The sequence below is a fragment of the Caretta caretta genome, chromosome 8 (genome assembly GCF_965140235.1).
Source record: "Caretta caretta isolate rCarCar2 chromosome 8, rCarCar1.hap1, whole genome shotgun sequence".
Classification (NCBI taxonomy): Eukaryota; Metazoa; Chordata; order Testudines; family Cheloniidae; genus Caretta; species Caretta caretta.
The window spans coordinates 109,336,063-109,358,977 of record NC_134213.1 but is presented as its reverse complement, the minus strand read 5'-3'; the positions used below and the strand labels follow the sequence as shown (position 1 = coordinate 109,358,977).

Genomic DNA, 22,915 nt, shown 5'->3' with positions numbered 1-22,915 from the left:
TTTTCAGACAAGAAAATGGGGCTGTCTGTCCTTTTCTATTTTATTACCATGTATTACTTGTACAAAGCTAGTGCCTGAGGGCTGCGGTCTCATTCTCTCAGGCAAACTGACATGAATTGCTGCTGCTGCGCTATTGAAGGCCGTTTCTCTGACCTTGCCTTGGGCTGTCTGGGACCATTGTGCCAGGATTTCTCATTTATGTTCTTTGGAGTCTCCCTTGAGCTTGTATGCCACCATCCATGGGGACAGAAACCATTCCGAAGCTTAAAAGCAACAGTTAAACCAGTTTAACTGTGTCTACATTGGTGGATTGTACCTGTTTTGCTAAATCAATTTTGAAATTAATTTATACTTTTGTGGTGTACATAAAGCCTCCCACCCGGATTCTCAAAGCCATCTGGGCACCTAAGCCTGTTGATGGGCAGGGTTTTCAAACGTGCCTAATTCCCATGGGCACCTAACTTCCCTCTCTGGTGCGGTTCTTTCTCCAAGCTCCCCGGAAGAGCTGGGCACCGAGGCGCCTGCCCGCCTCCTCAGGCGGCGACACAGGGGTAAAGCGCTGGCCAGGTGCGACCGGCGCGGCGCGGCGGGGGGCCGGGCCGCGCGGCGGGGGGCCGGAGGGGGGCCGCGCGGCGGGGGGCCGGGGGGGGGGGCCGCGCGGCGGGGGGCCGGGGGGGGGGGCCGCGCGGCGGGGGGCCGCGCGGCGGGGGGCCGGGGGGGGGGGCCGCGCGGCGGGGGGCCGGGGGGGGGGGGCCGCGCGGCGGGGGGCCGGGGGGGGGGGGCCGCGCGGCGGGGGGCCGGGGGGGGGGGGCCGCGCGGCGCGGGGCCGGGGGGGGGGCCGCGCGGCGGGGGGCCGGGGGGGGGGGCCGCGCGGCGGGGGGCCGGAGCCCAGGGCGGTAGGCCGGGAGCCGGGAGCCGGTTGCCGGGGCGCCGGGAGCGGAGCCGGCGCTTCCGGGCCAGCGGCGCGCTCAGGAGGGTCCCTCGACTTCTTCCTCGCAGTCAAAAATGAGCCGAACCCGCCGCGCCGCGTCCCCGCTCCCACTCGGCCCTGGCAGGCGGGGCGGCGCCCGGGGCGGGGCAGGACGAGGCGCCGGCTGCGACCCGGCCTCGGCCCCCCCAGGCTCCCGGCGCCCGGCCCCCGGCCGGCCAACACCGGCCCCCAGGCAGGCGCTTCCGGCCAATCAGCAGCCCAGGTCAGAGGTCACTAGACCGCGGCTCGGGTCAGGGGTCAAGCCCAAGTCTCACGAGACTGACGAGGCTAGCGTCGTCTCAGGGCTGAGCCCCGCTCCGAGTCCGTGCGGGCCAATAGGGACAGGGGGTTGGGTCGTGTCGCCATGGTGCTGGCGGCAGTTGGGTTTGAAGTGGCCAATGGGGGCTTGGGGAGCCAGGTTTAAGCGGCGCGAGGGGGCGAAGCTCCGAGAACGGAGAGTGACTGAGGGAACGAGAGCGAGGCCGCTGTCCCCCGCTGTCCCCGGTGGTGCGTCCCCGGAGTGCCCCGCGCCGGTCTCTGCGGCGAACGCCCGGCCCCGCCGCGGGCCGGTCTCTGGTCTGCCCGGGGCGGCGACGACGACGGGGGGGCGCCGCGTGTGTGTGTGTGTGTGTGTGTGTGTGTGCCCGTGCCCGCCCGCCCGTGTGTGTGTGTGTGTGTGTGTGCGTGCGCGTGTCCGCCCGCCCGCGGGGTGCCGGGGTGTGGGGCTGGTCGGTCTCTGACTCACCTGTCGCCCTCTTTCTCCCCGCCCAGGCCGCTCTCCCCCGCCATGGCGCAGTTTGTGTTCGAGAGCGACTTGCACGGTCTGCTGAAGCTGGACACCCCGATCCCCAACGCCCCGCTGGCGCGATGGCAGCGCAAGGCCAAGGAGAGCAACGTCTCCGTTGCTGGCCCCGGGCCCAGCCCTGCCAGCGCCGGCAGCACTGGCCTCTCCCCCATGAAACCAGCCAACCGGCCCCACAGCACCAGCAAAACCCCCTCCAAAACCCCCGGTGAGTCCGAGCTGGGGCCGGTGCCCCGGGTGCGTGGAGGTGGGTGAGCAGAGTTAGCCCTGCATCGGCCAGCCCGTTGTGCGGGAAGCAGGGCACCAGCGACCTAGCTCAGGCCACTCCTTTGACAGGCGAAGCTAAGTCACCGTGGGCTGATAGAGTACTGTCAGGGATCGAAAACTGGCAAAGGGGAAACGGGGTAGGGTTAGTCAGTTCTCCTTGTGGCTTGATATGTTTACTACTGATCTGGAAAGGGGATGAGCAGTGAGGTAGCACGGTATGCAGATGACACAGCTACTAGGATAGTCTGGACTGGAGAGAACTGTGAAGAACTTCCGAGAGACCTGAAGAAGTTGTGTGAATGGGCAGCACGATGGCAAATGGATTCCTATGTTGCACATTGAAGGGAGAAACTTAAACTCCTCATGTATACCTGATGGGCTCTAAATTAACTGTCAACCCAAGAAAGGGAGCTTGGCAACACAAAGGCAGCTCTAAGTGTGCAGCTGTGGTTTCAAAAAAAAATAGTTAGGAATGGGATGGTGAATAATAGAGGAATATTCTAATGCAGTGGTCCCCAAACTGTTTACCTCATGCCCCCTCCCTTATCCCTGTATGTGCCCTCCCCCCAATATCTGGGGCTGGGAGCGGGCCACAGCTGGGGGGGGGATGTACGGGGTAAGGGGGCTGGGGCCAGGAGCAGAACGAAGGGGCACTCCTTCCCCACCCTCTGTGGGTGCTGGTCTGGGCCCCAGCTGTGTCCCCCTGAATGTTCCTCTGGGCCCTGTGGGGGCCGCCCCTCCCCCCCCCCCGCTGCCACAGGAAATCAGAGGCCAAGGACTTGACGCAATTCAGAAAGGAATGGACATTTTTATGGATATCAAGAATATTCAGAGTTAACATTATTGACAAATTCTAGAAGGGCTATTTTAAACTTTGCATGTCAGAGTTTAAGCCAATCTCTATTTGAGATGGACAGAAGACCTATATGAGGCACATCTGCCACTTGGGGGTGGTTACACCTTTCTCCGCTGCATCTTGAACTGGCCCTGTTAGAGAGGACACTGAGGTAGGTGGATCTTATTGTCTGATCCAACATTTTGAATTCCTACGTAAGGACTCCTGGCTCTGGGGTCTGTAAGTGGCTGCAGTCACAGTGACTGGGCTCTGGTGTTGCTGAGCTCTGCACAGTGGATACTGGTGACCTTCTACATGACAGTGCCACCAGTCTGTCCTTGGTCCCTCTCTAGAGGAATCTCTGTTTGGCTGCACCTGGAGAGGACTGAGAGGTATGTATAGGTTGAATGGCGAGTCTTTGAAACAAGTTGAGGTTCTTCCTGGAGCTATGAGTGATGTTGCCTGCTGTTGAAGCCATTGCTTTGGAGTTCAGAGTGTCTCTTAATGAAGTTAAGCTGGGACCCAGGCCCTTCTAAGATGTGCTGAGGTTCAGAGAGGACAGCAGCACATGATCATTGGATTGGAGGCAGCTGGTTATCTACTGCATCAGCCTCTTCCCATCCAGTCAAGATCCTGGGATTTGTTTGTGTGGCTGCACTAGAGCCTCCAGGCTGGCAAAACACCAACACCTGGAAAACATGGTGGACAGCCAGCAGTGCCTGAGGGCCTTTGAGGCAAATATTGTCTATCTTGGCCTTTGCTGGGCAGTTTGCTTCAACTAACTGCAGATGGAATGGCTCTCTTCTGTATACAACACAGGTAAATCAGGATCCAAAATCCAGAGCACACCGACCAAGGCAGGCAGGGACCGCTACATTCCCAACCGCAGTGCCATGCAGATGGAGGTTGCTAGCTTCCTCTTGACCAAAGAGAATGATTCTTCTGAGGATACACCTACCAAGAAGGTGAGCAACGCATTCTCCTAACAGCCAGTCTCTCCTAATCTTCTCCTGAGAAGCAAACTTCGGCGTATTCACACTGCTGCACGATGAGCAATTGGTGTGGTGCTCGCATCTGCAGCACTCCTCTTTATGGAGTGAGGCATGAAAAGTGGTGGCTGGAACAGGTAGAGCTGCACAAAGTTATTGCAGGAGACTTGGGTTGTGGCCCCTAGGCACAAAGAGTGAGGGCAGAGTGTGCTTTTTGTTTTGTATTCTATAATGCCTTGGGACCCTTGGCTAGCCTGCGCTGCATCTGGCAGGTCTGAATGCAAAACTTCTGGAAGGCTAATGAGATTTGCCCACACAGAGCTGGCTATTCCAGGCTCAAAGCTTGGGGACTTGGTTGCATAAGGAAATTCCCCAGAACTTGTTGTGGAATAAGCTATTTAGCAGTAGCTGTGGCACTGTAGAGTCACGGCCTATATTATTCTGGAATGACTTCTCCAGATAGGCAAGTCATGAAGCAGTTGTACGAAGCAGTTGTACAAAGCCAGTCCCTTGTGGCCATATTTCCACACTGGGAAAGGGATGCAAAAAAGGGCCAATCTGGGGGTAGCTGGTACACTACAAAACTGGCCAAACAGAGGATAGCTTTTCAAGTGAACTAGGGGCAGCCTGGAGAACTGGCTTGCATGCAGCTGGTTCTCCAAGCAAAGCAGCATACCATCTGGAGCAGAGGCAACTACCTTAAGCTGATGGCACAGCTGGGGCCATGGGGCCACTGAGCTGTTGAGCTACATTCCTGTTTTACCCGTATTCCCTCTGAATGTGGTAGGAAGACTCAAGTTTGCCTGAGAGGATCTGTATATCTTATCTACAGGAGCAACAGAAGGCTTGGGCGCTGAATCTGAATGGGTTTGATGTGGAAGAAGCAAAGATCCTCCGGCTTAGTGGGAAGCCTCAAAATGCCCCAGAAGGTATGCAGGGTTTGGGGGTGATCTGAAAGCACCTCTGTGCTGGAAGGGAAGAAGAGCTCCTTTTTCCTCAAAGGAGGGGTGCATAACAGAACCCTGACTGGTATCCTGTGTACTCTCCCACCCCAAGCAATGGGATGTGTGCAAGTAGCTGTGTACCCAACTGAGCTCTGGAACACCATAAGTTCCTTAATAGCTTCCCTTTGTGATCAATGGCTTACTGGCATCCTGGCCACTGCAAACCTCTCAAGTCTAAGCTGAGCAGTAGCTGCACAAGTCAGTGATTGACACTGCAAACAGCAAATCCTCCCTAAAAATTTGCTTTTGGCCCAAAGCTCCTTCAAGGAAAGGCTGCAGTAGAATAGTGAGTAGCCCCCACCCACCCCATACTATCCTTGGTTTAAGTCATGCTTCAGTTGAACTGTTAATTAACAGGGGATTGGGGAAAAGTGAAATTTCCCAAGCCCACCAATTTGAATCTGGTTTCAGCAGGTAAAGTGGCTGCCATCTGAAGGTGGCTCGATAGGTTGCATAAAAGGAGTTTCAGAGTAGCAGCCGTGTTAGTCTGTATTCGCAAAAAGAAAAGGAGTACTTGTGGCACCTTAGAGACTAACCAATTTATTTGAGCATAAGCTTTCGTGAGCTACAGCTCACTTCATTGGATGAGACTCATCAGCTCAGTCTCCTAGTGGGCAGGTGTCATAACACCACAGCTTGCTCTGCTGGCCTGAAGCAAGTGCATCTCCCTTTTAAGGCTTGTCTTTGCCTTCAGTGGAAGACTCTCTGTGCCTAGGTGAGCCACAAGTTTGCCAGGATGAGTTGGAAGAAACTATCTAGTGAGTAACCATTGCTGTCTCTCTGGCTTACAGGTTACCAGAATAACCTGAAAGTGCTCTACAGCCAGAAAACAACACCTGGGTCCAGCAGGAAGAATGGCAGATACATTCCCTCCATGCCAGACCGGATCCTGGATGCGCCAGAGATCCGTAACGACTACTGTAAGTGGGTTCTGCTGCTATGTGCAGGGCCCTTGTATTCCTGTCCATACTAGTATTTGCTACCCCCCTGTGCTGTGACATTTATAGAGGGCACAAGGGTGCTACCTGCTGCTTCTTCACCCTGCATGAAGAGGTTAAACAAGATCAGACTTAGTATCAAAGATATTGCAAGAATTCTTATCTCCAACTCAATGCTGTCACTTGATGTTCCTGGTTGGCTATCTTCCAGTCCATTTGTCAGTCCATATGAGTGTCCCATTGTAGCTAATTCTAAGTAAGATTTTGAAAGTGTCTCTCCATAGGATCCTGGTCTTGTTCACACCTTGTTCTTTTCACCCACTCTGTTCTTCGCTTTGTCTAGCAGGTTCTTTTTTCTCTGACCTCAGACTCCTCGTAACTTGCAGGCCATTCCCCTCTGGAAGTCTGTCCTAAGACTTGTTCTGCTAGGGACCGAAATTAGCCTGAGCGGGCACTTACTGCTGGGATTGCTCTTGTTTGGATGGTGCCTCTCCCTTGGTTCTGTGACTGCAGAACCCTGGGATTGCTCTTGTTTGGATGGTGCTTCTCCCTTGGTTCTGTGACTGCAGAACCTTGTGTGTACTCCCAAAGGAGTTCTTCAGCAAATCCATTAGTGTCTCAGTCTCTCTCATCTAGATCTGCTGGCTTATATGTTTAAACTTGGATGCTGTTGAGCAGAAGGGGCAAGTCCCTTGCTCTTCTTGAAGAGGAACTCAAAAGTCAGGCTTAAAAAGGGTTCAGTACCGGCCGTTTTCAATTGTAATTAACTTCTGCGCTTCCTTTGTGAGTGGGTGGCTCTGGTCCCCATCTCCTGATAACTGAAAGTGCCTCTTTTCCCTATACTCCTCTTGCTGGCACTGACTCTGCTGTCCTTATTACCCTGACTCTGAATGCTCCTGTCTGGCTGCACTTCCACTTCAGGACAAGTTGTTTCTACTCTCAGGCCTCTGATTATCCCCTTGGGAAATCACACTGGCAGCTTGTTTCATGCCTCAGCCTGTTGGGACTGTGGTGGCTTTTACCACTTTCTGTTGCACCTCATTCAGAAGGCCAAAGATAGGTGGGGAAATGTGTGCTTTTATGGCTGCCGTTTCCTTCATTGTGCCGTGGAGGCTGGGTTCCTCTCTGACAGAGGGGATGCCAAAAATTCCCTATAGGAATGAGGGGGCTTGGGTTCAGTCATCAATCCCCCTACCCTAAATCAGCTGCTTTAGTGAGATGGTAGCTCCACCTAGGAGCAAGGTGGATGGGGTAAAAATAGCAGAAAGTGCCTGTTCTCAGCCAAGACAGGGCAGCTCCCTTCCTTGGCTCAGCAGTTTGGTCCTAGAGGAACAATGGAGCCTTCTCTCAGCTTGGTCACTGCTGTGTCATTGGCACTCTTAGGGCACACTAACACACAGGCTGACACTGGGTGGCTTGCTGGATAGTGTCTGTATCTAACCTTATAGGAAAGGGAATTCAGAGCTTCATGCAACTGGACTGGAATGAAAAGCTTCAGTGCGCTGATCCTGTTAGCTAGGATTCCAACATGCTACAAGGCCAATCCCCTACCTGTAGAGGGCCATGCACACCTGTGGCACTATGGAAATCTGGTGTAGGTGGGAGTTCCTGGTCCATCAGCATTGGGGGTGAAGAAGCGGCGGGGGGGACACGACTCTTGCCATGGTGCTGAGCCAGGCTGCAGGCAGGACTTCCCTGGGGTATTGTAATGAGCAACGGGCATATGTGTGACCTCTGGTGTGTCTTCTGATCTTAGATCTGAACCTCATTGACTGGAGTTCCCAGAACTTCCTGGCTGTGGCTCTGGATAACTCTGTGTATCTGTGGAATTACTCCTCTGGAGAGATCATCCAGCTGCTGCAGTTGGAGCAGCCAGATGACTACATCTCATCAGTGTCCTGGATCAAAGAAGGAAACTACCTTGCTGTCGGCACTAGCAATGCTGAGGTCCAGGTGAGGGGAATCCCACAGTACAGGGAGGGAAGAGTCTTTTAAATAGAGGCTCCTGCCCCGGGACCGTTGTTGATGCCATTAACAACTGCTTCTTTGAGCAACTAGTCCTGGAACCCACAAGGGGGGAAGCAATTCTTTATTTAGTTCTAAGTAGTACATAGGATCTGGTCCAAAAGGTGAATATAGCTGAACCACTTGGTCATAGCAACTGTAATGTAATAAACTTAACATCCTTGAAGAGGGGAAAATACCAGCCCCCCTCCCCTTCCCAACGATAGAATTTAAAAATCCAAAAAGAACCTCATGAAAATTAAACAGAAATTAAAAGTAACAGTGACGAGTGAAATGCCCGCAAGCTGCATGGAAACGTTAAAAACACCATAATAGAAGCTTGCTACATGTGTACCCCAAACTAAAAAAAAAAGTCAGAGGACCAAAAAACACCACCATGGCTAAACAGAGTGTAAAAGGCAGAGACCAAAAGACTTCCTTTAAAATTTGGAAGTCAAATCCCACTGAGGAAAACACAAAGAAACTTTGGCAAGTCAAGTGTAAAAGTACCAATTATGTTGGCCACAGTAGAATTTGAAGAGCAACTAGCAAAAGACAGACTAACAACAAAAATTGAGTGTTTCTACTTCTGAAGCAATCAGTGGGGCCACTGGATGATCGAGATGCTAAAAGCATTCAAGGAAGATGAGGCCATTCCAGAGAAGCTAAATGAATTCTTTGCATCAGTCTTCACTGCAGAGGATGTGAGGGAGATTCTCACACCGGAGCCATTCTTTTTAGGTGACAAATCTGAGGAACTGTTCCAGATTGTGGGTTCAATAGAGGTTTTGGAACAAACTGATAAATTAAACAGTAATAAGTCAGCAGGACCAGATGCTATTTGCCCAAGAGTTCTGGAGGAACTCAAATACAAAATGGCAAAACTAACAACTGTGATATGTAACCATCATTTAAATCAGTTTCTGTAATAGATGACTGGAGGATAGCTAATGTAATACTGATTTTTTTTTTCAAAAAGGTCTCCAGAGGTGATCTTGGCAATTACAGGCCAGTAGTCCTAACTTCAGTACTAGGCAAACTGGTTGAAACTAAAGCAGAATTATCCGACACCTGGTCAACATGGCTTTTGCAAAGGGAAACCATGCCTCACCAATCCATTAATTGTTTGAGTGGGTCAAACATGTGGACTGGTGTGATGCAGTGGATATAGTGTACTTTTACTTTCAAAAACCTTTGACAAGTCACTCACCAAGGGGTCTTTAGCAAAGTAAGGAGTCATGAGATAAGAGGGAAGGTCCTCTCTTGGATCAGTAACTCCTTAAAAGATAGGAAACAAAGGGTAGAAATAAGTGGTCAGCTCTCTCAGTTGAGAGAGGTACACAGCAGAGTCCCCCAAAGATCTATACTGGGATCTGTGCTGTTCAACATATTCATAAATGATCTGGGAACAGAGAGAGAGTGAAGTGGCAAAGCTTGCAGATGATTCTGAATTACTTAGGATAGTTAAGTCCAAAGCAGACTGCGAAGTTACAAAAGGATCTCACAAAACTGGGTGACCAAGAAAATGGCAGATTGCATTTATCAACACTGAATTTCAAGTAATTCCCATTGGAAAACATAATCCCAACTATGCATACAAAATGATGGGATCTAAATTAGCTGTTACCACTCATGAAAGATCTTGGCATCATAATAGATTCCTAGATATCATGGATAATTCTCTGAAAACATCTGCTCAATGTGCAACAGCAATCAAAAAGGCTAAGTGTTAGGCATCATTAGGAAAAGGGATAGATAATAAGACAGAAAATATGCCACTACGTCAATCCATGATAGGCCCATACCTTAAATATTACATACAGTTCTGGTGTCTCCATCTTAAAAAAGGTGTATCAGAAGTTGAAAAAGTAGAGAGAAGGGCAACAAAAATGATGAGGGGTCTGGAACAGCTTCTGCCTGAGGAGAAATTAAAAAGACTGGGACTGTTCAGCCTGGAAAGGAGGAGACGAGGGGGAGACAATAGAAGTAGGGCTGTCGATTAATGGCAGGTAACGCACGCGATGAATTGCACTGTCAAACAATAGGACACCAATTGAAATTTATTAAATATTTTGAATGTTTTTCTACCTTTTCAAATATATTCTATTACAACACAGAACACAAAGTGTACAGTGCTCACTTTATATTTTGATTACGAATATTTGCACTGTAAAAATGATAAACACAAGAAATAGTATTTTTCAATTCACCTCATTCAAGTACCATTGTGCAACCTTTATCGTGAAAGTGCAACTTACAATTATATCTTTTTGTTTTGTTTTTTGAGTGCAGTTATGTAACAATGTAAAACTTTAGCGCTTACAAGTCCACTCTGTCCTACTTCTTGTTCAGCCAATTACTAAGACAGACAAGTTTGTTTACATTTACAGGAGATAATGCTGCCTGCTTCTTATTGACAATGTCACCTGAAAGTGAGAACAGGCATTCACATGGCACTGTTGTAGCCAGCACTGCAAAGTATCTACATGCCAAATATGCTAAATATTCATATGCCCCTTCATGTTTCAGCCACCATTCCAGAGGACATGCTTCCATGCTGATGATGATCAGTTAAAAAAAAAAAAAAAGCATTAATTAAATTTGTGACTGAACTCTTTGAGGGAGAATTGTATGTTTCCTGTTCTGTTTTACTCTCATTCTGCCATGTATTTCATGTTGACCCAGTACATGTTCATTTAAAGAACACTTGCACAGCAGATTTGAGAAAATGCAAAGAAGGTACCAATGTGAGATTTCTAGAAATAGCTACAGCACTCGACTAAAGGTTTAAGAATCTGAAGTGCCATCCAAAATCTGAGAGGGATGAGGTGTGGAGCATGCTTTCAGAAGTTTTAAAAGAGCAACATTCAGATGCAGAATCTACAGAACCCAAACCACCAAAAAATAAAATCAACCTTCTGTTGGCATCTGACTCAGATGATGCAAATGAACATGCATCGGTCCGCTCTGCTTTGGATTATTATTGAGCAGAACCTGTCATCAGCATGGACTTATGTCCTCTGGAATGGTGGTTGAAGCACAAAGGGGCATATGAATGTTTAGCACACCTGGCACATAAATACCTTGTGACGCTGGCTGCAACAGTGCCATGCAAAGGCCTGTTCTCACTTTCAGATGACGTCGTAAACAAGAAACGGGCAGCATTATCTCCTGCAAATTGTAACTAAACTTGACTGGCTGAAGTAGGACTGAGTGGGCTTGTAGCTTCTAAAGTTTTACATTGTTTTATTTTTTTTGTACAGCATTCTACATTTGTAAGTTCAACTTTTATGATAGAGATTGCACTACAGTACTTGTATTAGGTGAATTGAAAAATACAGTAACTCCTCACTGAACATCCTCTTGGTTAACGTTTCGTTGCTGATCAATTAGAGAACATGCTCATTTAAAGTTGCACAATGCTCTCTTATAAAGTTATTTGGCAGCCCCCTACTTTGTCTACTGCTTGCAGAAAGAGCAGTCTGTTGGAGGTAGCTGGTGGGGGCTTGGAACCAGGGTGGACCAGCAGCCCCCCATCAGCTCCCCGCTCCCTTAAGTTCCCTGTGCACCAGCCACCCGGCAGGCTAGCAATTGCCGGCAGTTCAGCTGTCCCTCCCCCCACTGCTATGTGTTGCTCCTGGCTCCTGCTTGCTGTGCAGGGCAGGATGGGGGAGGGGAAGAGGGGTGCTAATGTCAGGGTATCCCCTGCTTACCCCATCTCCATAGAGCGGGGTGGAACGTGACGGGGTCAGGACAGAGGGAGCTTCTGGCAGTAGCTGCTGTCTCAACTTGCTGAGCTACTTCAAAAGGCAGTGTACTGAGTGGGGTCAGTGTACTTAAAGGGGCGATGCGCATCACACACACACTGTGTGTGTGTCTCTCTGCCATCCTGTCTCCCCTCCCTCCATTTGTGCTGCCTTGTAGAGTGTGAGGCTACATTTAACAACGTGTTAATCCTTGAGGGCTCAGCTGAGTGCTAGTTCATTTATCAGTAAGGCATTCCCCAGGAAATATCCCACTGTCTCCACCCTCTGACTTCACCACCTCAACCAAGCTTCACATTAATCATTGCTGTGTGTGTGATTATTTTTTTTATATATATATATTTTCCCCCCGGAACCTTCCCCCCCATTTACATTAAGCAAAAAGTGAATCCAATTTCCCCATAAGAATTGAAGTAGCATTTTTCAGTAACTTAACTACAATGTTAAGCAAGGAGTTACTGTACTATTTCTTCTGGTTTTTACCATGCAAATATTTGTAATAAAAAATATGAAGTGAGCACTGTACACCTTCAATTCTATGCTGTAATTGAAATCAATGTATTTGAAAATGTAGAAAACAATCCAAAATATTTAAATAAATGGTATTATATTATTGTTTAATAACACAATTGTCCAAACTTCAAACTCTCTGGGCAATGCCTTCCAGTGGGTTTTGTGAAGATGGCACTGGATTGTTAACACTTGATAATTAATTGTGAAGGTCCCTAATATATATCTAGAGTTTCCAGCTGTCTCATGGGCATTGGGTATAAAATTCTTTGGATGGCTCCCCCATAGCCTAGTGTACTGAGAGGTTTAAACGCCATAGCCTTCAAGCAAAGGGATCCAGGATTTGACAGCCAAGGTATGCACCAATGTGACAAGGGCTATATTCTCATCTCCTTACACAATTAAGATAAATGACTGCTCTTAATGTCTCTTTGCAGCTGTGGGACATACAGCAACAGAAACGGCTCCGAAATATGATCAGCCATTCTTCCCGTGTAGGGTCATTGAGCTGGAACAGCTACATTCTTTCCAGGTAAGGACATGACCAAGGCATGGCAAAACAGGCTTTGAGCCCCCTGCTCTAGATGAACAGATGGAAAAAACCAAATTGACTCTGCATGTGCTCAGTGATCTGTTCACAAAGCCAGCAGTGCAGTTCTGCATGGACCCACTTCAGCATAACCAGGGCACAGATTCCCCAGATGCCAATAGAAAGTGAGTGAGGTCCTGGTGAACAGCCCATTTCTGCCTTGGGCTGCTACAACTCCTCCCTGGTGTCTGGCCCAGCTTGGGGGAGGGACCTGAATATGTCAACACGTCTGGTTAGAAGGGGCTGGATTTAAGCCCCTGAATGTAGGGGCAGTGGGAGGGCCCTCCATTCTCCATAACCTCTGTATGAGTCTCTGCAATGCAGTCCCTGCTGCTGTGTTCAGCTGTCTCCAGTAGCAGGTGACACCAAGATTACAGCATCATTGAATAGCGGCCCTTGCTGAAATCCCTGTCCAGACACTCTGTAGTGGGAGCCCCTTGGAGCAGTGGTGTATAGCTCACAAGCACAATACCACCCTGACTCAAAACTTCCCTCTGCAGTGGGGCGAGGACCGGTCACATCCATCATCATGATGTCCGGGTTGCTGAGCACCACGTGGCCACACTTGCTGGCCACACACAGGAGGTGTGTGGGCTCAAGTGGTCACCTGATGGCCGCTACCTGGCCAGTGGAGGCAATGACAACCTGGTGAATGTCTGGCCATGTGCCCAAGGGGACAGTGGTGACTTTGCTCCTGTGCAGACCTTCACTCAGCACCAGGGTGCTGTCAAGGTGAGTGGGTGGCTCGTGTGAGACTTGTTTGGTGTGCATAGGGCACAGAGTGATGCAGCAGCTGCTCGGTTCTACTTTCCTTTGTCAGTGCACTGGCAGAGTTTCCATCTGTTGGAGAGGGGCTTCTACTGGGACATACAAAGAATCTGCCTGCCAGTGCTGCTCTCATGCATGGATGGCAGAATTGCTGTGGCTTGGCCTGACCTATAAGGGCAGTGGGGAACAAGCTGTTCTTGCATGTCTTATGACTGGTGCCTCTCTCATAGGCTGTGGCCTGGTGCCCATGGCAGTCAAATGTCCTGGCCACAGGCGGTGGGACAAGCGACAGACACATCAGGATCTGGAATGTGTGTTCAGGCACCTGCCTCAACGCAGTAGATGCCCACTCCCAGGTGAGCTTCAGCACTGACTCTGTCCAAGACTGCGCTTTGGCACAGTGAGCAACATAAGTGCTGCCAAGGGATGGAACCTGAGGGCCAGGGCCTGGGATACTCCCCAGGAGAACATGGGGGATGCTGTGGAGGTGGTTTCTTGTCTCTGGATGGGGGTGGATGTTGGGTACTACTGCAGTGTCTGTGCCCCTTCTTTGCGGGCCCTTTTGGGAGGTAAGGAGCTGGTCCCCAAACTACTCTACACCTGGTCAGTGACCTCTTGCTGCTGGTCTGTGACCTGCCAGTGTAACAAACTGCCTCCCTATAGGTATGTTCCATCCTTTGGTCGTCAAACTACAAGGAGTTCATTTCTGGTCATGGCTTTGCGCATAATCAACTGGTGGTGTGGAAATATCCTACCATGGCCAAGGTTGCAGAGTTGAAAGGTAGGTCTACATCCTTTGCTGTGCAGTCCAGGAGCAGCTGAGAGGGCTGGGATCCAGGGCAGTGGGAAAGGGCTTGGCTGCGTCCAGATAGATCCTGAAAGTAAAGTCACTCTCCAGTCTTTGTGAGAGCAGCATCAGTGTGCTAGTGAGATGGGTCGATGGCAGCAAGGCATGTCCTGCTGGGAAGAGGCTCCACCCTAGAGGGTTTTGAGGGGTCAGGTCTCCTTTGAGTTCCTCTGTTCAGCCTTCCAGAGCTGCCCAGGTCCGCCTCAGCATCAGCTGTGTGGGATGGAGTCTGTTTATGGGGGAGAGCAGACTGAACTTACGTGACTGGGCATGAGTGGCTGAAAAGGACTGGTATTGGTGAGGGATGTGAGCAGAGCCCTGATAGGCAGCTCCTCCTTCCACAGGTCACACAGCCAGAGTCCTGAACCTGACCATGAGCCCAGATGGCTCAATAGTGGCATCTGCAGCTGCTGATGAAACATTGCGGCTTTGGCGCTGCTTTGAGATGGATCCAGTAAAGAAGAAGGAGAAGGCAGGCAGTGCCAAGAGCAGCATCATTCACCAGGGCATCCGGTGAGCATGGGAGATGCCACTGGCAAGAGAGATGGGGCTGCATTTTGTACAGTATTTTAAATGTCAATAAATATCTTAGTCTGCTTTTATAGAGTCTGATGGAATAAGTGTCCCTGGCTTGTCTTGGGATCAGACCTCTTAGGAGCCAAATACAACCCCGGCAGCCAGTGATCCGAAGTCAGCCAGCCATAGGAATAAGAGAAGTGGTTAACCAAGGAGCTAGGCTACCTGTCTGGAGCCCTTCCCAGTCTGGGAAGAACCCTCCTAACCAAATCCCTTCTATACTGGCTACATAGCTCTATACTGGTGAGGGTGATGACCCAGTGCCTCCCTACCTGCAGTAACTAGCCTTTGGGTGTCTGGTCAGTAGATCTGACCGGACAATGTCAGGTTCCATTTTTAACTGGACTTTCTGGTCAAAAACGAGGCACTTGACCACCCTATCATCAGCAACCAATGTGCAATAAGTGCTGGGAACATGTTGGGGACAACTGCTTTCTTAGGGTGGGGGAAGTAACCGTGGGACAGCTGGGTTAGACTCAGTTCTGACCAGCAGGGAGGAATTTGTTGGTCTAGATGAAATTACTATAAGGTGGGTGCACAACTGGGTGAAAGATTGTACTGAGAGTAGTTATCAATGGCCTGGTGTCAAACTGGGAGGGGAATGATGGAGGGGGGAGCCCCAGGTGGCTTTCCCACACTCCCAGCAGGGAATGGGGAGGTGAAAAGCCCCAGGTGGCTTCCCCTGCACTTTATGGAAAAGAGAGTGGTGGGGGGGCAGCCAACCAAGAGCCTGTGGGGCAGCTAGGCCCCTGGGAGGGAGCCATAGGCGTCGACTCCATGGGTGCTCTGGGGCTGGAGACCTCCCGGGGAAAAATTATCAGGTGCTCCACACCCACCAGCAACCAAGCTCCCCACTCCTTGCTGCCTCTTCCCCTGAGGCCCCACACCTGCCTTGCCTCTTCCCCCAAGGCGCCTCCCTCCTTCTTTAGTTGGGGATTGGCCCTGCTTTGAGCAGGGGATTGGACTAGATGACCTCCTGAGGTCCCTTCCAACCCTGATATTCTATGATACATTTTTGACAGTGAGGGTAATTAACCATTAGAACAATTTACCAAGGTGGAGTCTCTATCACTGACAAATTTTTAAATCAAGACTGGACGATTTTCTAACAGTTCAAGGAACTGTTTTAAGGCTGTAAGAACTGCCATGCTGGGTCAGACCAATGGTCCCACTAGGCCAGTAACCTCTCTCCCACTGAGGCCAGTCCCAGAGCTTCAGGGGGGAGTAGTTGCACCATAACCCTTTTGGAGAGACAGCCAACCTTGTTTTGCCCATCTGGTACAGGGGACGGGAGAAACCCTGAGCATGGGATTACATCCTTGATGATTTTAGCTAATGGCCATTGATGGTCTTATCCTCCACGATTTTATGTAGTTCTTTTTGAACTGTTATATGTTTGGTCATCACAACATCCCCTGGCAGTGGGTTCCACAGTTTACTGTGCACTGTGTGAAAAAGTATTTCTGCACATTTATATTAAATCTGATGCCTGTTAATTTCATCAGATGACCCTCCACTCCCACATGCCCCCAGTTTTTGTATTGTGCAAAAGGATACACAACCCTTCTCTATTCACGTTTTTTTTCCATCCCATTCATGATTTTCTAGACCTCTACCCTATCCTGCCCTTAATCATCTTTTCTAAACTGACCTTCCCTAAATCGTTTTTGGGCTCACCTCATATGGAAGCCACTCCATTTTTGTTGGCAGGCTCTGAACCTTTTCAAGTCCCCTGTACTGTTTTTGAGACGGGGTGATGAAAACAGGACACACAATTCAAGGTATAGGCACACCCTGGCTGTCTATAGGGGCATTTTGCGATTTTCTAGCATTTGCTTAATAATTCTTAGCAGTATTAGCCGTTTTGACCACTGCTGCACCTTCATCTGAACTTGTTAGCGCACTAGCCCTGCTGACTTGACAATCTACTTTAGCCCCACCTCCCCACAACTCATAATATACTTATAGTTGGATGATTTTTTTTCCAGTGTACATTACTTTCCCTTATCGATGTTGCATTTCATCTGCCATTGAGTTGCCCAGGCACTCAGTTTTGTGAGATTTCCCCTCTAACTTTTCATGCTCGCTTTTGAACTGAACAATCTTGAGTGATTTTTGTATCCTCTGCAAACACTGTCCATTCCCTATGGGACCCTTCCCTCTCAGCCCATGACAGTTTACGTTACTTCAACAAATGCATTCTGAAAATCTAAGTATGCTATATCCACTGTATCACCTTTGGCAACATGCTTGTTGACACCCTCAAAGAATGCTTCTAGATAAGTGAGGAATGATTTCCCTATACAAATGGTGTGTTGAGGCTTCACTAACAGTGTATTAATCTAGGTTAGTGTTTCCCCACTCATGTGCCATCAGGCCCAAACTGGTGTGCTGTGAAATTTTTTGAAAAATGACATTGTGGGGAGAAGCCTCTTCCTTTGAGTGCTTGTTCATGTCAATTCCAATCAGCTCTGTGCAAGTCGTGTGCACAGTCAGCGGAAAATTTTCCCTTAGCAGCTCCCGTTGGATCAGCTGTGGAACCCCCTGAAGTGGCACCTTCATGGTGCTCAATATATGACCCTGCCAACCCTGGCCCCTCCCCTTTCTTACTGCCAGTGACGGTCATTGGAACCATGGTCACTTGCTTAGCAAGTGCTTCCCTGCATGTTCTTTCACATAGTTAGTTTAGCCTAGTTTAGTTGTAATTAGTCAAGTGTATATATTGCATATAGTGAGATTTGGGAGCAGGGTTTCCCAACCCCCTTGGGCTCTGGGGCATGCTGTGAGCCCAAGGCTTTAAACCCTGCGGAACCTGCAGCAAGCCTGTGCCAACGAGCAACCCCTCCATGACTCGTGTCTGAAGCAGCACACAGAAAGGTGCAAGACCTGCAGGGCTTTCCGCCCAAGAACTAAAAAGGAGTAAGATTTCTGACTGAAGCAGTTGCTCATAGAATCTGCCCTTCGTTCCCAATCTGCTGCGGACCACCAGGACCCCGCACCGAGCGCATCCACATGGAGTGCCCTGACGGGTACAGGGCACACTGCTGAGGAAGGATGCTAGTCTAAGAGACCTTTGGCTCCGGCACTCTCCAGCACCGCAGGATGCACAGACAAGCCAGCACTGCTGGCATTCAATGGTGCCATACAAGTGGCACAAAAGCTGACAGGGAGCTCTCCCTGGTGCAGAAAACAGAGGGAGCTGTACGTGCAGTACCAGGGTGTTCCGTGAAGGAGTCCGCAGTGTTCAGGAAGCAAGCGTCAATGCCGTTGACTTTGGTTCCCACGGGGTGACTGAGTCTGGCACACAGCGACTCCGGAGATGGGTAGTGCCAGGTGGAGGAGTTAGTCACCCTCCACCCCAGACCCTTTTGAAGCCACCAGAGACTTAATAGCGATGACTGCTCTTCAGGCCCCCATGATCAGAAGGAAGCCCCTGGTGCTGCTGCGACTGGCACCATCTAGAGGCAAGCCAGCCATGATGCGGTGGTCACCCTCTCTGGCACTGGACTCTGAAGTGTTCCCAGGTACCAGTGGCATGACGCTCCCCAGCACTGACGATGGAGCAGCAGTGATCCCCAGCTCCGAGAGAGGACTGGCACTGGACCAACCGCACCAGACCCCCAGTTTCGGTCCCCGGCCCAGGGATCTCAACAGCGGTCCCCTGCATCATCAACTCAGCACAGGTCTCTGGCGCAATAGCATGCGGCGCCACCACGGTCATCTCAGTTGAGATCCGTGTCTTCAGACGCAGATGGTGACTTGTATGTTCCCGTCACAGCAGGCATAACTTCAACAAGTGACGGAGAAAGGCACCCATGGCATGGCAACCCCAGAGGCAGCCTCTCGCGCAATGGCCTTTTTGGAGCCCTTGGGCTTACCATCATGCCCAGGGCTCCTTTTCCAAGGGCTCCCGTTTGGTGGCCTCGGAGCACTGACCATCTCAAACAGCCAAGGACTGGCCTACACCCTGTGCTTCTGAGGCGACCTTGGCGCAAGCCCCACACCCAACCCAGGTCGCCACTGAGGCGACTCCAAGGCATGACCAATTGCAAGGCCAGGCTACTGTCACCTTGGCTACAGTCGCCACAGAGGCCCCAGATACTGAACAGGAGGTCAGCGAGCCAGAGGGTCAGGGGGACCCCATACCACCTCTGGCCTCCTCATCTTTGTCCCCGGATGAAGAGGTGGTGGGAACTTCAACCTTGGGCCCTCTCCCAATTGACCACAGGGCCCACCAGGACCTTCTACAAAGGATTGCCCGTAAATGGGGTTACCCAAGACTCAGTGGTCAACATCCTTGTGCCAGAGGGACTGTCCAGGGTAGCTCTGCTACTAATAACTATCCAGAGCAATATTAAGACTCCGTGGCAGACCCCTGCCTCAATCCCGCCTACCACCAGGGAATACGAATACCTGTTCTCTCACACGCAACCATGCTCCCTCATAGTATCAGCAGTGAATGAGAGAGAGACGGGACAGCAAGGGCCGGACCCTAAATCCAAGGAGTCGAAAAGGATGGACCTTTTTGGCAGGAAAATCTATGCAATGCGGGGCTTGCTGCTGAGGATAGCTAACCAGAAAGCTATCCTCAGCAGATACAACTTCAGCTTGTAGGCCTCCATGTTGAAGTTTTTAAGGAGCTGATTCCACCAGACTCCAGAGCCGAGTTCTTGGCTATCATTGATGAAGGGAAGGCAGTGGCGCGAACCTCCCTCCGGACTTCACTGGACTTGGCCACCCGCACCCTTTCCTCAGGAGTAATCATGAGGAGGGACTGCAGCAAACCCTGCAGGACCTACTATCAGAAAGTGCAGGGTTATTTGCAGCTTGGAGTCTGTTTCTCTGAACAGTCTCAGACTCCCTGGTGACGATGAAGTCGTTGGGTATGCACATCCCGGCAACCCAACAACATTTCAAGCCCCAACCCGCAACACCGCTCATATCCTCCTCTGCCGAGGCAGGATTTTTATAGGCATAGGGGCAGGAACAGCAGGCACAAACCTTCCAGTCCCACTTCTAGGCAGGGTCAAGGCCCAACCAAACCTTCATCTGGCTCTAGAAAGGCCTTTTGAAGGGATGCCTGAGGACAACATATTTGCCATGACGCTGGATCCTTCCCCGTTTTATAAATCACCTGTCCCACTTCTACCGTGCTTGGTCCCAAATAACATCGGACTGCTGGGTTCTTCGCATGGTAGAAATGGGATATTCTCTCCAATTCTGCTCCTTCCCTCCCTCCCTTCCCCATCCCTCTTCAGGGACCCTTCTCACGAGCAGCTCCTTATCCAGGAGGTGTAGGCACTCCTTGCAGCAGGGGCAGTGGAGGAAGTTCCTCAGGAGCTATGGGGCAAGGGATTTTATTTCTGTTATTTCCTAATCCCCAAAGCTAAGCGAGGTCTCAGACCCATCCTAGACCTGTGAGGACTCAAATTCATGATAAAGGTGAAGTTCCATAGAGTCTCCATAAGTACAGTTATCCCTTCTCTGGATCCAAGGAACTGGTACACCACCCTCGACATGAAAGATTTGTATTTTCATGTAGCCATTCGACCAGCACAGAGACAATTTCTCCAGTTTGTGGTCTACCAAAAACATCAGTCCATGGTCCTCCCCTTCAGCCTGTCACTAGCCTCCCGAGCATTCACCAAGTGCATGTCTGTTGTAGCAGCCTTCCTCCGAAGGAGGCAGGTCCGGGTATACTCCTACATTGACAACTGGCTGCTCAGGGGCCGCAGAAGGGAGCAGGTGGAGTCTCAAGTCCGATTAGTCAGATCTACTTTTCGACAGAGTGGTTCTCCTCAACATGAACAAGTCAACCTTGTCACTGACCCAAAGAATAGAGTTCATCGGGGTGCTGCTGGACTCGGTACGGGCAAAAGCGTTTTTGCCAGAGACCTGATTCCAAGTCACGATGGACATTATTCAAGGCCTCAGGCGATTCCCGACCACCACAGCAAGTGGATGCCTGAGTCTCCTCAGCCACATGGCAGTCTGTACTTATGTGATCCGCCATGCCAGACTGAGGCTCAGCCTACTCCAGGAGTGGCTCGCTTCGGCCTACCGCCTGGGGCAGGACAGCCTGGATGTAGTGGTCACTGTGCCAGGGCAAGCACTCAAGTCCCTCCAGTGGTGGGTCAACCCTCGGGCAGTCTGCGAGGGAGTCCTGTTCAACAGCTCCCAGCACTCCTTGTCCCTTTTAACAGACGCGTCAGCTCTGGGATGGGGCGTGCATTTGGGAGACCTCCAAACACAGGGCCAATGGTCACGGGAGGAGCTTCCCCTTCATATCAATATCAAGGAGCTCAGGGCAGTACGGTTAACATGCCAAACCTTTCAGGCCCAGCTATGAGGTCAGTGCGTGGCAGTGAAGACAGCAACACCACTGCCATGTTTTACATCAACAAGCAGGGTGGAGCCCATTCCTCTTCCTTATGTCAAGAAGCCTTCCAGCTATGGGAGTTCTGCATAGCCCGCCCCATTTACCTGGAGGCCTCCTATCTACCAGGAGTGAAGAATGAACTAGCAGATCACCTCAGCAGGTTGTCAGGAAATCACGAGTAGTCCATCCGTCCGCATGTCATTCACTCCATCTTCCAAGGGTGGAGGTTTCCCCAGGTCAACCTGTTTGCTACCAGGAGCAACAGAAACTGTTCAATGTTCTGCTCCTTCCAGAATCACAGATGCGTTTCTGCTTCCCTGGGGAGGCTGCCAGTTGTATGCTTTTCCCCTGATCCATTTCATGCACAAGTACTTCTCAAGGTCTGCAGGGACAGAGCGGAGGTCATTCTGGTGGCCCCTACAACACTGGTACACCACGCTCCTGGAACTGTCAGTGGACACTCTGATAGTTACCACTGCATTCTGATCTGATCACTCAGGACCACGGTAACCTTTACCATCCAGAACTCCAGTCCCTCCATTTCACGGCCTGGAAGCTTCCTGGTTAAACCACATGGAGCTTCTGTGCTCAGAACCAGTAAGGGAGGTCCTGCTTGGCAGTAGGAAACCATCTACTAGGGCCACATATCTAGCTAAGTGGAAAAGGTTCTCTTGCTGGTGTGCCCAGCAGCATATACCTCCACTACAGGGGTCTATACCACTCATTCTGGAGTATCTTCTGTACCTGAAACAAGGACTGGCAGCAGCATCCATCAAAGTATATCTCGCTGGTATCTCAGCCTTCCACCAGGGAGCGTCCGGCTGATCCATATTTGCTAACCCCATAGTAGGCCACTTCCTTAAGTGTTTGGAATGCTTACATCCGCAGACCAGAGAGCCTGTCCCAGCGTGAGACCTCAACCTTGTCCTCTCCAAACTAATGGGGCCCCCGTTTTGAGCCCATAGTGACGTGCTCCCTTCTCTATCGTGGAAGGTAGCCTTCCTGGTGGGCATCACATCAGCTAGGAGGTGTCAGAGCTGAAGGCCCTTACCTCTGATCCTCCTTACACGGTCTTCCACTCAGGCCTCACCTAGCCTTTCTTCCCAAGGTAGTGTCACTCTTTCATACTAGCCAAGACATTTGTCTACCTGTCTTTTATTCTAAGCCTCATGCCAGTAGTCTAGAGCAGAGGCTACACTCATTGGATGTTTGGCAGGCACTAGTGTTCTACATCGAGCACACTAAGCCGTTCAGGAAGTTGAACCAGCTGTTCGTAGCGGTAGTAGACTGGATGAATGGACTCCCAGTCTCATCTCAAAGAATATCTTCCTGGAACATGTTCTGCATCCACAAGTGCTATGAGTGGGCCAAGTCCCAGCCCTGGCACTTACAGCACATTCCACGAGGACACAGGCCTCATCAGCAGCATGTCTGGCCCAGGTCCTGATACAAGAAATTTGCAGGGCAGCAAAGTGGTCCTCAGTGCGTATGTTCACTGTTCATTATGCTATTACCCAGCATGCCAGAGATGATGCAGCATTCAACAGAGCAGTGCTCCAATCAGTTTTTCCATAACTCTGACCCCACCTCCGGTGTGGAGCTTGGGAGTCACCTGATTGGAATTGACATGAACAAGCACTCGAACGAAAAAAATGGTTACTCCCCTTCTCGTA

At 50.5% G+C, this 22,915-nt stretch overlaps 2 protein-coding genes and 1 long non-coding RNA gene across 5 annotated transcripts in view; 1 reads left to right on the top strand and 2 right to left on the bottom strand.

The window, feature by feature from the left end:
* Positions 1-22,915, bottom strand: part of ELOVL1 (ELOVL fatty acid elongase 1) — an 82,850-nt gene that overhangs the window by 9,877 nt on the left and 50,058 nt on the right. The window contains exons 8-9 of one of the 3 annotated variants that reach the window (XM_075131931.1): positions 9,615-9,726; positions 2,828-9,087 (exon numbers count right to left, since the gene is read on the bottom strand). The exons of 1 other annotated variant lie outside the window; for it this stretch is intronic. In XM_075131931.1, the coding sequence (XP_074988032.1) occupies positions 9,649-9,726 (78 nt within the window). In that variant the 3' untranslated portion in view covers positions 2,828-9,087; positions 9,615-9,648. Of the gene's footprint in view, positions 1-2,827; positions 9,727-22,915 lie in introns of those variants that run through there. One more of the 3 variants, XM_048862477.2, reaches the window with a different exon arrangement.
* Positions 23-1,802, bottom strand: LOC125641912 (uncharacterized). Its single transcript, XR_007358188.2, has 2 exons — positions 1,716-1,802; positions 23-263 (listed from the first exon to the last, which is right to left on the bottom strand). It is a non-coding gene; the product is annotated as an uncharacterized LOC125641912 (long non-coding RNA).
* CDC20 (cell division cycle 20) lies at positions 1,758-14,889 on the top strand. Its single transcript, XM_048862473.2, has 10 exons — positions 1,758-1,980; positions 3,694-3,839; positions 4,696-4,792; positions 5,659-5,787; positions 7,562-7,758; positions 12,521-12,615; positions 13,173-13,404; positions 13,671-13,796; positions 14,104-14,221; positions 14,632-14,889. The coding sequence occupies exons 1-10, from the start codon at positions 1,758-1,760 to the stop codon at positions 14,802-14,804; spliced, it is 1,536 nt and encodes a 511-aa protein (XP_048718430.1). The 3' UTR covers positions 14,805-14,889.

Excerpts from the sequence above, each read along its gene's own strand:
- CDC20 (XM_048862473.2), top strand. The coding sequence starts at position 1,758 with ATGGCGCAGTTTGTGTTCGAGAGCGACTTGCACGGTCTGCTGAAGCTG. Across the intron at positions 5,788-7,561 it reads AGAGATCCGTAACGACTACT|ATCTGAACCTCATTGACTGG; the intron begins GTAAGTGGGTTC and ends TTCTGATCTTAG. Across the intron at positions 13,797-14,103 it reads CAGTAGATGCCCACTCCCAG|GTATGTTCCATCCTTTGGTC; the intron begins GTGAGCTTCAGC and ends GCCTCCCTATAG.